Source organism: Podarcis pityusensis, assembly GCF_964106645.2.
Source record: "Podarcis pityusensis genome assembly, chromosome: 12".
Classification (NCBI taxonomy): Eukaryota; Metazoa; Chordata; class Lepidosauria; order Squamata; family Lacertidae; genus Podarcis; species Podarcis pityusensis.
In genome coordinates, this window is record NC_138037.1 from 6910838 (window position 1) to 6925331 (window position 14494).

The 14494-nt window shown below is 45.3% G+C and overlaps 1 protein-coding gene across 1 annotated transcript in view; it reads right to left on the reverse strand.

Moving 5' to 3' along the window:
* The window catches only part of LOC308459086 (7-alpha-hydroxycholest-4-en-3-one 12-alpha-hydroxylase-like), a 393862-nt gene extending 387337 nt beyond the window's left edge, over window positions 1-6525 (reverse strand). The window contains exon 1 of the mRNA XM_080974172.1: window positions 5143-6525. Within this exon, the coding sequence (XP_080830298.1) occupies window positions 5143-5733 (591 nt within the window). The 5' untranslated portion in view covers window positions 5734-6525. The remainder of the gene's footprint in view (window positions 1-5142) is intronic.
* Between the last annotated feature and the right edge of the window lie 7969 nt (window positions 6526-14494).

The window sequence follows — 14494 nt, forward strand, 5'->3', positions numbered from 1 at the left end:
CTCCCACGAGATGTCAAAGCGATAAACAACTACCTGACATTCAGAAGACATCTTAATGCAGCCCTGTTCAGGGAAGTTTTTAACGTGTGATATTTTAGTGTATTTTTGGTTTCTATGGAAGCCGCCCAGAGTGGCTGGGGAGGCCCAGCCAGATGGGTGGGGTATAAATAATAAATTATTATTATTATTATTATTATTATTATTATTATTATTAATCTGAGGTACCACTGTACATAAAGAGCAGTTGTTATTGCTAATTCGTAGCAGTGTGTATGTACCTGCAAGGCAAGGGGCCCAATTCACATACCAGGTTCAGAGGCTATACACATGCAGCGTTGTTTTTTTAAAATATTTTTATTAGGAATTTCAACAAAACATTTTATCAAAAAACATATCCTTAATTCCCCCTTTTTCCCCTCCCCCCCCTTCCCATAAAATACCCCCCCCCCCCAGACTTCCCTCAGCTCCTCTCTCTGGTGTATCAATAAATGTTATTCTCTGCATGTTACAAAATTGTATAGATCCTTAGTTTATCTGACTGGCTATTATCAATAAAAGTTTGTGAGTCTTTATTCAAAACCTGCCAAGGAGTCCTGTTCATTTTGTTGTTTACACCTGCAGAGTTAATCAGCATGAGTAGCAGGGTATCCACAGTAAATGATGATTCGATTTGCCTTTCTGCCAGTGGAGAGGCTCCTTCGCTTGTTCCTGAGCTCCTCCAGCCAGTGGAGCTGGTGGTTAGGATTGCCACTGCCCCAGTTTCAGCTCTACTATCTGCAATATTTTAAAAGCCATACTATTTTCTTGTGCTTTTAATAAGAATTAATTCCTCAGCGTGCTCAGCTGCGGCTGGTATTGGCTACAGTCATCCTCACTGCAGCTTTAGCTAATTAACCAGGTGTCCTATTTTAGCACACTGAGGTAAGTTTAATCATACAAGTAATTGACTGTGCTATAAATGAACACAGGTCATGCAAAGGTTTTGCTCATCTTTGTACTGGAGCTGTGTCAGATGATACATACAGCATGATTCAACTATTATGGATGGTGGCATTTATTTTTATGGTGTTTAAAATAGCTATATGTACCAGAGTTATGTAGCCTAACTATTTTTAACTCAGTCAGTCAGTCAGTTTTATTGCAGATAGCCAAAGGCTGCCGCAATGTACACAGAATCATTCAACAATTAAAAGAAAATATACTGGATTGGTACAAAAAACTTAAAACGTTTATGTTATCAAGACATTACCTACTCTAAACAGGGCTATAAAAGTACCTTAATATACAAATTAAGACATTAAACAATAAAATTTATAAGCTAAAATTATCACATGGCCTCTAACATATTAAAAAAATAATGTTAATTAATACAGTGTGCAATTATATTCGGAGTTTGGTGATAAAGATAGAATATAGCTTGATGTAGATAGGGTCAAATAAATTCATCTCCTTTAGATGGTGGCTACCTTGGCTATATAATTTGCTCTAATTTTCCTATTTTTAACTAATTCCTCAGCATTTAAGTAAAGGTAAAGGTAAAGGACCCCTGAATGGTTATGTCCAGTCAAAAGCGACTATGGGGTATGGCGCTCATCTCACTTTTCAGGCCAAGGTAGCCAGCATTGGTCCACAGATAGCTTTCCAGGTCATGTGGCCAGCATGACTAAACCGCTTCTGGCACAACGGGACACCGTGACAGAAACCAGAGCACACAGAAACGCCATTTACCTCCCTGCTGCAGCAGTACCTCTTTATCTACTTGCAGTAGCGTGCTTTTGAACTGCTGGGTTGGCAGAAGCTGGGACAGAGCAATGGAAGCTCACCACCGTTGCATGGATTTGAACCGCCAACCTTTTGATCAGCAAGCCCAAAAGGCTCAGTGGTTTAGACTACAGCGCCCCCTGCGTCCTCAGCAGTTATAACACTGGATCTCTTTCTGGGTTTGGCTACCTAAGTATACACAGATTGTAGCTAAAGTGGCTACAACAGTTTAGCTGAAAGTGGTAAAAGAGGACCATGTACCCCCGGATAAGTTATTCAGCTGCTGATTAAATAGCACAATGAAAAATAGATTAAACATCACAACATATGAAGCAAGCTTGCCTTTTGAACCATATAAATTCATAACACAGTTTTAAAAGCATGTAACTAAAAGATAAGGGAGGAACCTCTTGTTGAAGAAAATAACCCAGTACCCAGAGTGGTGAAGAGACTAAAAGAAAGACAGCAAAACTAGAAAAATTGCACAGCAATTTTATATATATATATAAAAAAGTTGGATTTTCGGAGCTTTAAAAATAGCAAACAGAAACTGAACAGGGCAATCACGATTCATGTAAGGAATGCTATATTCACAGTGTTTTGCCAATGTCTCATAAGAAAGTGTGTAAAAAAAGCACAGCCATTCCAAAGTAAACACCCAGTTCTATTGATGCTTCTGTTTGGCTCCAGTAAATCACACAAGATCTAAACACTCCATAAATGCAGGAAAATAAGTTTACACAAATATCCTTAAGCATGTTCTTCTACAATTTAGTTAAGTTTCTCTCCTCATAGTAACGGGCTTATAGAAGCCCAGTTTCTGGCTTCATCAACTCTCTCACCTATTCTTCCAGTGTACGCTGTACTAATCAAACACAAGATGTCACAAACTCTTGTGCTCTCCCATAGCAGTTAGGAATATGCACAAGACAGGTGCTTTATACCTAAGCACGACTTCCCAAGGCAACAGACAGTTGTGATTGCTAATAAGGCGAGAGCATTGCAGGGCAAAATATGTTGCCTTAGAGCAGTGATGGCCAAACTCGGCCCTCCAGCTGTTTGGGGACTACAATTCCCATCATCCCTGACCACTGGTCCTGTTAGATAGGGATGATGGGCGTTGTAGTCCCAAAACAGCTGGAGGGCCAAGTTTGGCCATCACTGCCTTAGAGGCTTAGCAATCACAGGTGTGCATTGTAAAGCAGCGGTAAGGAATCTGGATCCCTCTTGATGTTGTAGGACTCCAACTCCCATCATCCCTAACCGCTCACCATGCTAGCTGGGGCTCATGGGAGGGGCAGTCCAACAAGATCTGTAGTACCACAGGCCGGCTGCCCATGTTGTAAGGCAAAGACATGTACCGTATTTTTCGCTCCATAAGGCGCACCTACTTTTTTGGGGGGTGGGGATTCAAGAAGAAAAATATGCGGCTCTTGGGGGCTTTTGAGGGAGGTGGGGGAAGTGAGGGAGCCTCACTCTGTCCCTTCCCCCACCTCCCGCAAAAGCCAGGGATAGCTGCGCGAAGCCTCCCCAGGGCAGCGGGATGAATGCTCCCCGCTTCCCTGCGGAGGCTTCGAGGGCTACCCCAGGGCTGCTCAGGAGCTTGTCGGGGCTAGCAGGGGAAGCCTGCCCCCCCCCAGCCCCAGGGACCACACATTCACTCCATAAGATGCACATACATTTCCCCTTAGATTTTAAGAGGAAAAAAGTGCGTCTTATGGAGCGAAAAATACGGTAGTTTAGTTGTCTTAAAACAGTGAATATTAGAGTTTGAAACTTTTAAAGTACTGGCATCAGGTACTGTGCTCGAGCTGTTGTGGACTACAACTTCCATTAGCCCTAGCTGGCATGGTCAATGGTAGGAGGTCAAGGGGTGTTGCAGTCTGGAGGGTACTACATTGGCTATCCCTGAGGGAGAGACTAAGAAACTAAACTAGAAATCAGGAAGTCACCTTTCCCCAGCTTTAAATCATGCCTCTGCCATGAATCTATAAATTGGCCTTAGACCACTACTTTCACAGCAGACAGCAGCCCCATGCAGAGCTTGTCTGTGGCCTGGGGCAGAAGTCTTGTTAGAATAAAGTTATAAATTCAAACCAAAAAAGCCTATTCCAAACCAAAAAAAAGGCTATTCCTGGCCTGCCACCCTCCCTACATTATTCTTTCTCTCCCTATTCTAGAGGCTGCACACCTCCCAACTTCACTTTATCTGATGTTGTAACCTGTGGAAACCTATCCTACTTACCGGTAATTAGCTAGAGATGCCAATCTACATTTTGTCCTTTGCCAATACTAAATAACACAGACGCTCTCTGTAATTATACTACTCCCTAGCGAAAGGACTTTTGGAAGATTAACCAGTTTGGTTTTCAGTTTGGGGTATACAACAGCTAATTGTTGCAAGCCAATGTATAAAAGTCAGGTTTAAGTTTAGGAGCGCAATCGATACCTAAACTGAATATCTCGAGAAGGATGCACAATTCCAAAGCCACAGCGGCTTCCATCCACTGGTGGGATTTCCTCTTCTGCATTAACCAGTTCCATGTCAAAGCAGGTGAGCATCAGGATCACAAACATCTTCAATTCACTAACAGCAAAGAATCGCCCAGGGCAAATAGACGGCCCTCCGCCAAAAGGCATAGTATATTGTTTGAGCTTTTTCCCATTCTTATAGAACTCTCTTTTGGTGCCATCTGGGTTCAAGAACCTGTCGTATTTGAACGTGTGAGGATCAGGGTGGATTTCTGGGTCCATATGCAGTCCAAGGAAAGGGAAAAGAAGTAGATGGTCTCCTTTACGAAGGATGTATTCTCTCCCATCAGCCATTTTAAGATCTGTATCCTGCATCACACTTCTGAACAGGAAGGGATTCGCTTTCAAGCGCAGTGTTTCTTCTATTGTACTGTCCAGAAGAGGAGTCTTTATTGTTTCCAGGGACACATCGATGATGGGGCTTCCTGGATTCACTTCCTGGCCAGTCTCTCTCAGTACTCGGTCCACTTCTTCCCACACTGCCTTCATTGCTTCTGGATACTTCAGGAGATGCACAAGAACCCAGAAAGCAGCTGGACCAGTGTTGGCTTGAGATGCCCAGAGGAGAAGAAACATAAATTGTGTCCTCATCTTTTCAGTCATTCCAATCTCAGCCATTTGCTGATCTTGCTCAACTATCCAATTGCTGATGTTATCCTTCTGATAGATCTTTTCTACCGACAGTATGTCCCATAAGAATTTCCTCAATCTTTCTGTCTCCATTTTGCCCTGAGGGTCCAGAATACCAAAAACCATTTGGGGAAACAAGTGATCAAATTTCTGAAAATTCCCAAAAAAATCTCCGCGTTGTGTTAGTTTATTCTCCTTAGCGTTTCTTTCGCTCTCAACATCTTTGTCTGGGTCAGTTCCAAACAAAGCCAAAAAGGCAGCCTGGAATATTGTATTGTAGCTGAAGTGCAAAACCCCATCCTGCTGCCATTGTCTCTTATTCTCACCTGAATCACAGCTATGAAGCATCACAGTCTTCAACTTCTCCATCATCACCTGGTTCAGGGCAGCTAGACTCTTGCCTCTCAGATACTTCTTGCTATTTTGCTGCACAATTTTGTGATGAGATTCGGATGCGTGGAACCTAAAAGCATTAAAAACTATTTTGAATCCAAACGTATCAAAATCCAGCTTATCTTTGGACTTCTTTATTATATCCCGGTAAGTGCAAGGGTCCAGCACAAAATGTAAGTAATTGCCGCCAACCAGAACCGTGAAAATATCCCCGTGTTTCTTCTGCATGCATTCCAAAAATTCTACAGGTTTCTTCTTGAATTTAATCGCATGTCCTAGCCATGGAATGAAGCCTTTGTCCAGAGGAGGTTCCTTGGGTTTCCTTTTGCGAAATGCTCCTACTGCATAGAGCCCACCAAATACGGTTGCGAGGAAGGATGCGAAGAAAACACAAAGCGCAGTCTCCCAGGAATCCATGACTGGTGTTCAGAAGCCAAGCAGCTCAGCCAACCCAAAAAACGAATCGTCAGCTCTACTTATAATGCACCTGCTTGGCTGCCCTGCGTAAAACTGCCTCGGCTCATTTGAGTTAGCAAGCTCTCCTCAATTTTGCATAATTACGGCATTGCATTATTCTCTCAGATTTATTTCTGCTTGTTCACAGGCTGAAAAACCACTGAAGCACGTGAAGTGGAAATTATTACTTGAAGTATGTTACGACAGCTTGCTAGCTAGGAGAGTGAGATTCTGTTAACCGAATTATATGGTTTCCAGCTCCCTGGGTCAGGAGCTGTGGTACAGAACCACTCAGTCTGTGATTCACTTTCAGTATTAGCCCAGTAGCACGGCAATTATGTTCCGTAGTACATTGTTATAGGTTCTCCTAAATTCCTCAGTGCCAGATCCTCCTCGTATTTCTTAGGTTTAGCAAAAGTTAGAATTAAACTAAAAGTTAGACTAAACTATGCCAGACACAGAAAGCCCTTGATTCAGCTTTTGCTGGTGAATCAGGTCAGCTTGGCAGAACTAGCTGAGGTCATTGGAGGAACAGAAGGCTGATGGTGGCTAGCCATTATTAGCCCATCAAGGAAGCCATTAAGAGGTACCAGCTGTGGAGAGGGGCCAGACAAGAAGGGTTTAGGAATTCAGGTTGGAGATAGTTTTGCTGGGTTACTAGCAAGCCTGCTGCAACTATGGAAAGAGCAAGAGACCCTCTACTGTGTGTAATGCTGGTATTCTCCCACCCGACCCCCAATCCAAGCTCAGGTTGTATTAATGTGTAAATAAACCATATATCATAAAGTTACCACTGACTCCACTGTGCCTTATTGTCCGACAGGAAGCACAGACCCCATGATCCTTGCACTTCTGTGGCTGGCGTGTAACAATGTAAATCAAGCCAGTGTGATTGAGATTTTACTTGTTCCTACTTGAAGAGATGTTAATTGCTTTCCTATCACATGTTCCTTCATGTTCTTATGAAGCAGCCACTTTACCCAACTGCACTGGCTGCCAACAAAGCCTATTAAAAAACCATCTAAAAAGCAGCACAGAGTAGCTGGGGAAAACCAGCCAGATGGGCAGGGTATAAGTAATAAGTTATTATTATTATTAGTTTCCAGGCCCGATTCAAAGGGTTGGTTTTGACTTAAAAGGTAAAGGTAAAGGTAAAGGACACCTGACAGTTAAGTCCAGTCGCGAACAACTCTGGGGTTGCGGCGCTCATCTCACTTTGCTGGCCAAGGGAGCCAACGTTTCCCCGCAGACAGTTTTTCTGGGTCATGTGGCCAGCATGACTAAGCAGCTTTTGGCGAAACCAGAGCAGCACACAAGGAAATACCGTTTACCTTCCCACCAGAGTGGTACCTATTTATCTACTTTTACTTTGACGTGCTTTCGAACTGCTAGGTTGGCAGGAGCTGGGACCGAACAATGGGAGCTCACCCCGTTGCGGGAATTCCAACCGCCGCCCTTCCGATCGGCAAGCCCTAGGCTCTGTGGTTTAGACCACAGTGCCACCCGCGTCCCTGGTTTTGACTTACAAAGCCTTAAACAGCTCAGGATCATAGTACCTCAAGGACACCAGAGGCTTTTCATGATAGGTCTGGAGGGTAGCAACATGAGAATGGGTCTTTTCGGGAGAGTGTACAGTATTTAAAGGGGATTTGCACCTTGAATTTACTCCAGATAGGTTTGTTATGCTGCCTGTTGAACTTTTGACTTTAGTGTCCAGGTTTCGTTCAGGTCTTGATAATTTAACTACTTTATTAATGGGGTTCTGTCGCAGGGTTTATCAAAAGGGCTTTCCCTAGCATGGCTCGTATAACATGCATGCAGCAGTCTTTCTCATAGGCCAAGAAGAGAGGGGAACGGTGGAGGCTTTGTGCTTAAACATTATGCACCATTTTTTCCTCTGTGCCCTAGCACTACACATCCCCCTTGCAAACACAAAAATACATAGTGTGTTGTGATGTGTCTGTTTATGTTTGCATCAAAGCATACTACAATACAATACAATATCTTTATTGTCATTGTCCCATACAGAACAATGAAATTGAAAAATCTACATATGACATTCAAACACCCCTAAAAACTCTGAAACCCCATTTTAAAATACAGTATTCTCCTATAGAGACTCCTTATACTGTGTTTAAAACCAGAATTGCATTTGGGTAGAAACTGTTTCTCAGACAGCTAGTCCTAGTCTTTATAACCATATACCTTCTTCCAGAAGGCAGAAGCTCATCCACTCTTTGGGCTTGAAAAACTTCATGATTGAGGTTGAATCCTGACAAGACAGAAGTACTGTTTTGGGGGGACAGGGGGCGGGCGGGTGTGGGGGATTCCCTGGTCCTGAATGGGGTAACTGTGCCCCTGAAGGACCAGGTGCGCAGCCTGGGAGTCATTTTGGACTCACAGCTGTCCATGGAGGTGCAGGTTAATTCTGTGTCCAGGGCGGCTGTCTACCAGCTTCACCTGGTACGCAGGCTAAGACCCTATCTGCCCGCAGACTGTCTCGCCAGAGTGGTGTATGCTCTAGTTATCTCCTGCTTCAACTACTGCAATGCGCTCTACGTGGGGCTACCTTTGAAGGTGACCCGGAAACTGCAATTAATCCAGAATGCGGCAGCTAGACTGGTGACTGGGAGTGGCCGCTGGGACCACATAACACCGGTCTTGAGAGATCTGCATTGGCTTCCAGTACGTTTCCGAGCACAATTCATAGTGTTGGTGCTGTCCTTGAAAGCCCTAAACGGCCTCAGCCCAGTAGACCTGAAGGAGCGTCTCCACCCCCATCGTTCTGCCCAGACACTGAGGTCCAGCTCCGAGGGCCTTCTGGTGGTTCCCTCTTTGCGAGAAGTGAGGCTACAGGGAACCAGGCAGAGGGCCTTCTCGGTAGTGCCGTCCGCCCTGTGGAATACCTTCCCACCAGATGTGAAGGAAATAAGCAGCTATCTTCTCTTTGAAAGACATCTGAAGGCAGCCCTGTTTAGGGAAGTTTTTAATATTAAATGCTGTATGGTTTTTAACACTTGATTGGGAGCCGCCCAGATTGGCTGGGGAAAGTCAGCCAGATGGGTGGGGTATAAATAAATTATTATTATTATTATTATTATTATTATTATTATTATTTTCAGAACTGAGCTGCAAGAGAACTGCAAGAAGCCAAGTTACAGGGAAATAGGCAAAGGGCCTTCTTGGTAGTGGTACCCGCCCTGTGGAACGCCCTCCCACCAGATGTCAAAGAGAAGAACAACTACCAGACTTTTAGAAGACATCTGAAGGCAGCCCTGTTTAAGGAAGTTTTTAATGTTTAACAGACCACTGTATTTTAATACTCTGTTGGAAGCCGCCCAGAGTGGCTGGGGAAACCCAGCCAGATGGATGGGGTATAAATAATAAATTCTATTCTATTCTATTCTCTGCTGTTTCAAGGTAAGGGTGATTTTCAGAGTGGGCGTTTAATGAAACCTCCAGGAGATCAAATAAGCATATCAGATGTAACCAAAACAGCTGGGAAAGTTAAAACAGAGACTGAGTACAAGGAAAGAGAACGCGGTGGACCCCTGGGGTGAAGATACCATGAGAAAAAAGATAATGAGAGGGCATGATCCTGAGAAAGGAAAACCCACAGAATCAATTCCCACACTGTGAGGAACCTTCAAAGCCTTTTCTTGCTGTGCTTTCTTAACATAATTAGGATTAAGGAAGGGAACCTAGCCTACAGCCAAACAACTCTGCTCACCTAGAACACAGGGTTTTATTCTGAGATGAGTCAGAGAAGGGAGGGGGCAGAGATGGAGGCAAATAACTGGAGGCAGGGAAGAAGCCAGAAGGACAAGCTACAGCGTGTCAGAAAGGGGGGGGACAGGAGAGCACTGGCAGCAAATTATCGAGAATAATAGGGCCTGTTATACTGCCAAGGTTTGTAGCCCTACCTGAGCCAGGTAATTTAGCAACACTGCAAAATGAACTTGAAGTGGGGAGCAGCCATAGCTGTCAACTTTTCCCTTTTTTTAATGGAAATTCCCTCATTCCGAATAGGATTCCTCGCAAGATAAGGGAAAAGATGACAACTGTGGGAGCAGCGCCAAAGGAACTGTTGCCTAAGCACAATTTATCCTACCGCCAGACCTGGGGGAGCAATTTGCCTTGGAGTGTAGGTGAGCAATCCCAAGCAGACTCTGTATATGGTTTAGACAGAAGTCCCTTGCAGGAGACTGGATGAAAATGCTCCAAGTTAAGTCATTCCAGGAGTGCCTGGCGTGCTCTGGTCACGAAGAGTCAGACACGACTAAACAACAACAAAGTCATTCCAGAGCAGCGAGAGCGTTTCCATTATCTGGCAAGGGTGGGTTCCAGGTGTTTGCTTTCTGATAATTGCATCTGAACACCTACCTGTCCGTTGTGCCCATCCTACATATGGCTTGGGCTGTTGGGACGCCTCTTTTAACGCTCAGTTTTCATTTGCTTTGTCCCATCACTTTTGAACTTCTTTCAGCGTACCATCTACATTACGCAAGCTTTTGGAATTCTGCTTGGTATTATAATAATTATTACTTTCTATTCACAACGACAAACAATAATAATAATACAATTTTATTTATATCCCGCCCTCCCCAGCCGAAGCCGGGCTCAGAGCAGCTAACAGCAGTAAAATGGTTTTGTTGTTGTTTAGTCGTTTAGTCATGTCCGACTCTTAGTGACCCCCTGGACCAGAGCACGCCAGGCACTCCTGTCTTCCACTGCCTCCCGCAGTTTGGTCAGACTCATGCTGGTAGCTTCAAGAACACTGTCCAACCATCTCGTCCTCTGTCGTCCCCTTCTCCTTGTGCCCTCCATCTTTCCCAACATCAGGGTCTTTTCCAGGGAGTCTTCTCTTCTCATGAGGTGGCCAAAGTATTGGAGTCTCAGCTTCAGGATCTGTCCTTCCAGTGAGCACTCAGGGCTGATTTCCTGAAGAATGGATACGTTTGATCTTCTTGCAGTCTATGGGACTCTCAAGAGTCTCATCCAGCACCATAATTCAAAAGCATCAATAAAGGGAAGTTCTCTTTCTGCACATAACTGCGGCATTATGGGAAGTCTTGCTATGGGAACTATTGCTTCTTTTCTCTTGCATTCTGGGAAGTCTCGCTTATAATCTTTTCTCTGCTTCTGCACACACTGTACAAACCTGTTCTAAACACACCAAGACATTCCCTCATTCCTCAGTTCATTTTAAGTTCATGAACAAACAATATGATCTGTTCTTAATGCACAGCTGACCACATCTACGGAACTCGATTATTATATTCTTTCATGTTATGATCAATCATTAGTAATTGTTTTAGTCATGCTATATTAATCTTTAGTTATAATTTAATTAGGAGGTTTCATGCCTGTCTAGTTATAGCTCCGTTTCCCAGCCTTTAATCTATCAGTGATAAATTCATATGTAATTCCTGCCTTGTACCTATGTTTACCAATCAGCAACAAGTTGCTTTGTGTTTGTATCAACCAATCAGCCACAAGCACACCTGTGGCAATGTTTGTAATATTCAATAAAAGAGAGTTCCCGCGGCTTGCCCCGGCAGACGCCTCATATGACACCTGCCACTCGTCTCTCGTGAATTCGTTCCAACACATCAATTCTTCGGCGATCAGCCTTCTTTATGGTTCAGCTCTCACTTCCATACATCACTACTGGGAAATAATACAACATTCTAAAATCAATAATAATACAACATTCTAAAATCAATTCATTATAAAATCAATTCAAATCAAATTAATGGGAACCATGGGCTAGAGTTCTGTGAGGATTACCAAAGGAGGGGGTCAGGCTGTGCCTTGGCCAAAGGCCTGATGGAACAGCTCTGTCTTGCAGGCCCTGTGGAAAGATGTCAAGTCCTGCGGGGCCCTAGTCTCTTGTGACAGAGTGTTCCACCAGATTGGGGCCACGGCCCTGGCCCCTGGCTCTGGTTGAGGCCAGCCTGACCTCCCTGTGGCCTGGGAGCTCCAAGATGTTTTTGTTTGAAGACCGTAAGGTCCTCCGTGGGATATAACAGGAGAGGCGGTCCTGTAGGTATGAGAGTCCTAGGTCGTATAGGGCTTTAAAGGTTAAAACCAGCACCTTAAACCTGATCCTGTACTCCACAGGGAGCCAGTGCAGCTAATATAGCACTGGGTGAATGTGATCCCACAGCGAGGACCCTGTAAGGAGTCTCGCCGCAGCATTCTGCACTCACTGGAGTTTCTGGGTCAGTCTCAAGGGCAGCCCCACGTAGAGCAAGTTACAATAATCCAGTCTGGAGGTGACGGTCGCGTGAATTACAGTGCCTAGGTCAGGGCGAGAGAGGTAAGGAGCCAACTGCTTACCTTGGCAGAGATGAAAAAATGCCACCTTTGTTATAGCTGCAATCTGCGCCTCCATGGAAAGGGTGAGTTACAATAATCCAGTCTGGAGGTGACAGTTGCGTGGATCACAGTGCCTAGGTAACATTCATAGATCCCCTAAATGACTGTGCCCTAGGACTGTTGGACCAGAGGGGCAGCAACCCTAGACCTCATCTTAGGTGGCACCCACTGCTGGGTGCAAGACGTGTTGATGAACCCATTGGCAACTGTGTCCATAGCATTGCCAAGTGAGAAACATATGTAAGTGGGTAGTTGCCAAGAAAACCCAACATGATAACAGAATCACAGAATTGTAGAGTTGGAAGGGCTCCCAGCCCCCTGCAAGGCAGAAATCTCAATGGAAGCATCCTCAGGCTTAACTTCAGCTTCAGAAGGGATTAAAGGGATAGAGCAACTCTCCTGCTAGGAAAGGTTGCAACATTTGAGGATTTTGGTTTAGAGGAAAGATGTGCTAGGGCTTGTCCTGTGTCATGGGTCCAAGCAGTTTTCCACATGACCAGCACTTCCCAGGCAAGCATCCAAATGGCTTGTTGGGTGTAGTGAAGGGTTAACCTTCTGTGTCTCGAGGCTGAGAGGAGGCGCTTACAAGGGAAGTAAGCCAGGACGTGACGAAAGCAGCTTGGAATGCTGTGAGCTGAGTGAAAAGTGAAAGCAGTTTAGTTACGCAGCTGCTGCAGAGAGAGAAGGATGCAAACGCAGAGCAAAATGCAGCTACAATCAGATGGGGTATATGAACTGTAAATATGCTACTTTTGAGCAAATAAAGTGCTACTAGGAAAGAAGAAACGTGTGGGACGTCTTTACTGCCCTTCCGACACGGACGCTGTGCAATTCTGCTAATTGCTTTACGACCTGCAGAGGTGCAGGGGAGCGTGCCGGACACCAAGAGTAAAGCAATAAATCTAACTTAACATGGTTATGGGTCAACGTGAAGCGTGTGAGGAAGGGCTTTGAAGCTTTATCTGCTGGTCGTCAGCTTGATCGACTGCCGGAGGCTTCAAAGGGGCAGATCGGAGGAGGCTGACGGAGAGGGAGCCAAGAGCCATGACGTCCAGAGTTTCCAGTTTGGCTGCGTGAGTACCTTTGGGAAAAGCCAACAGAAGGGGGCAATGGCTCAGCCCTGTGACCATGGCTTTGAGTTTAAACTGCCATGTCAGAGACTGACTAGCCAAAATTGGCTGCAGTGGAGCTTTCAAGTGGAGCTTTTGCTAGTTGGGGAGCAGCTGTGGAATGTAATTCACCCCACACAGAATGCAGCTGGGAAAGCAGAGGCTAATAGGGCTGCAGAGCAAAGTGAAGTGGAGAAGCGTGTGCTTGCTTTTTTGGCAGAAAGTGTGGATGCTCATCTGGTGCCTGTTGTCCTGGGTGCAAGAAAGCCAGAGGCCGCTTGGCTAGCACTCCAAGAAGCTTGTGGAGCTGGAGTGGGAAGCAAGGGCCGAGAAGTGGCTGCATCCGAAAGGGAGAGGCAAGATGGCGCCAGCCACATTCTTGAGTGCCGATACACAGCTGGGAGTAGCTGTGAGCCCCCACAGGGGGGCGAAGGGACTGTTGCTGTTCCTGTTGCTGTTGTTGTTGCTAGCAATGCTGCTTGTGCTTTTGCTGAGCCTGGGAGCTGTGTGGATGCTGCAACGTGTCTGTGTGAGGAGCCTGGAGAGGGGCCAAGTGTTGAGAGCCCTTTACCCTTCAGAGGGGGTGCAGGAAAACGTTCTGGAGACCCCGTGAGCAGTGGGGGGGCAGTGAGCAGTGAAAGCTCAGAGACGCCTCTTTCTCCAAAAGCTGCCAAGAGTTGTTTACGTCGTGAGTCGGAACCTGGGAAGCTGAAAAGGGCTAGAGGCTTCAAGGTCAGCCACCTGCAGCAAGTAGAGATAAGAGCTTCAGAGTTGTGTGGGAACGCCGAGACAAGTCCAGTCTCCACGGCAACTGAGAGAGTTGCATCTACGGAAGCTGTCAAGGTCGTGGGCAAGTCTTCCTGCCGGGGGGAGTCTGTTGCCGTGACAACCAGAGAGGACATCTGCAGAAGCCCCAAGGAGGGGGGTAGTGAGGAGATTGTTGCCCTGGCGACCCAGGAATGTAAACAACAAGACTTTCTCACTGTAATAATCGACAGTGGTGCCTCAAATTTGTTGGTGTCATCTGCTGATCTTTTGAGGAATTGCAGGACAGTAAAAACTGAGAAGTTTGTTAAGTTTGCAGATGGGAGCAGAAAAAGGCTGACAGAGACAGGACTGTTCTACTGTCCTTTCCTTAAGCATGAAGTCAAAGCTTATGCAGTGCCCGGTTTAACTAACTGTTTGTTAAGTGTGCATGATCTATTGATCGATAATTTTCAAATTTCTTTTTC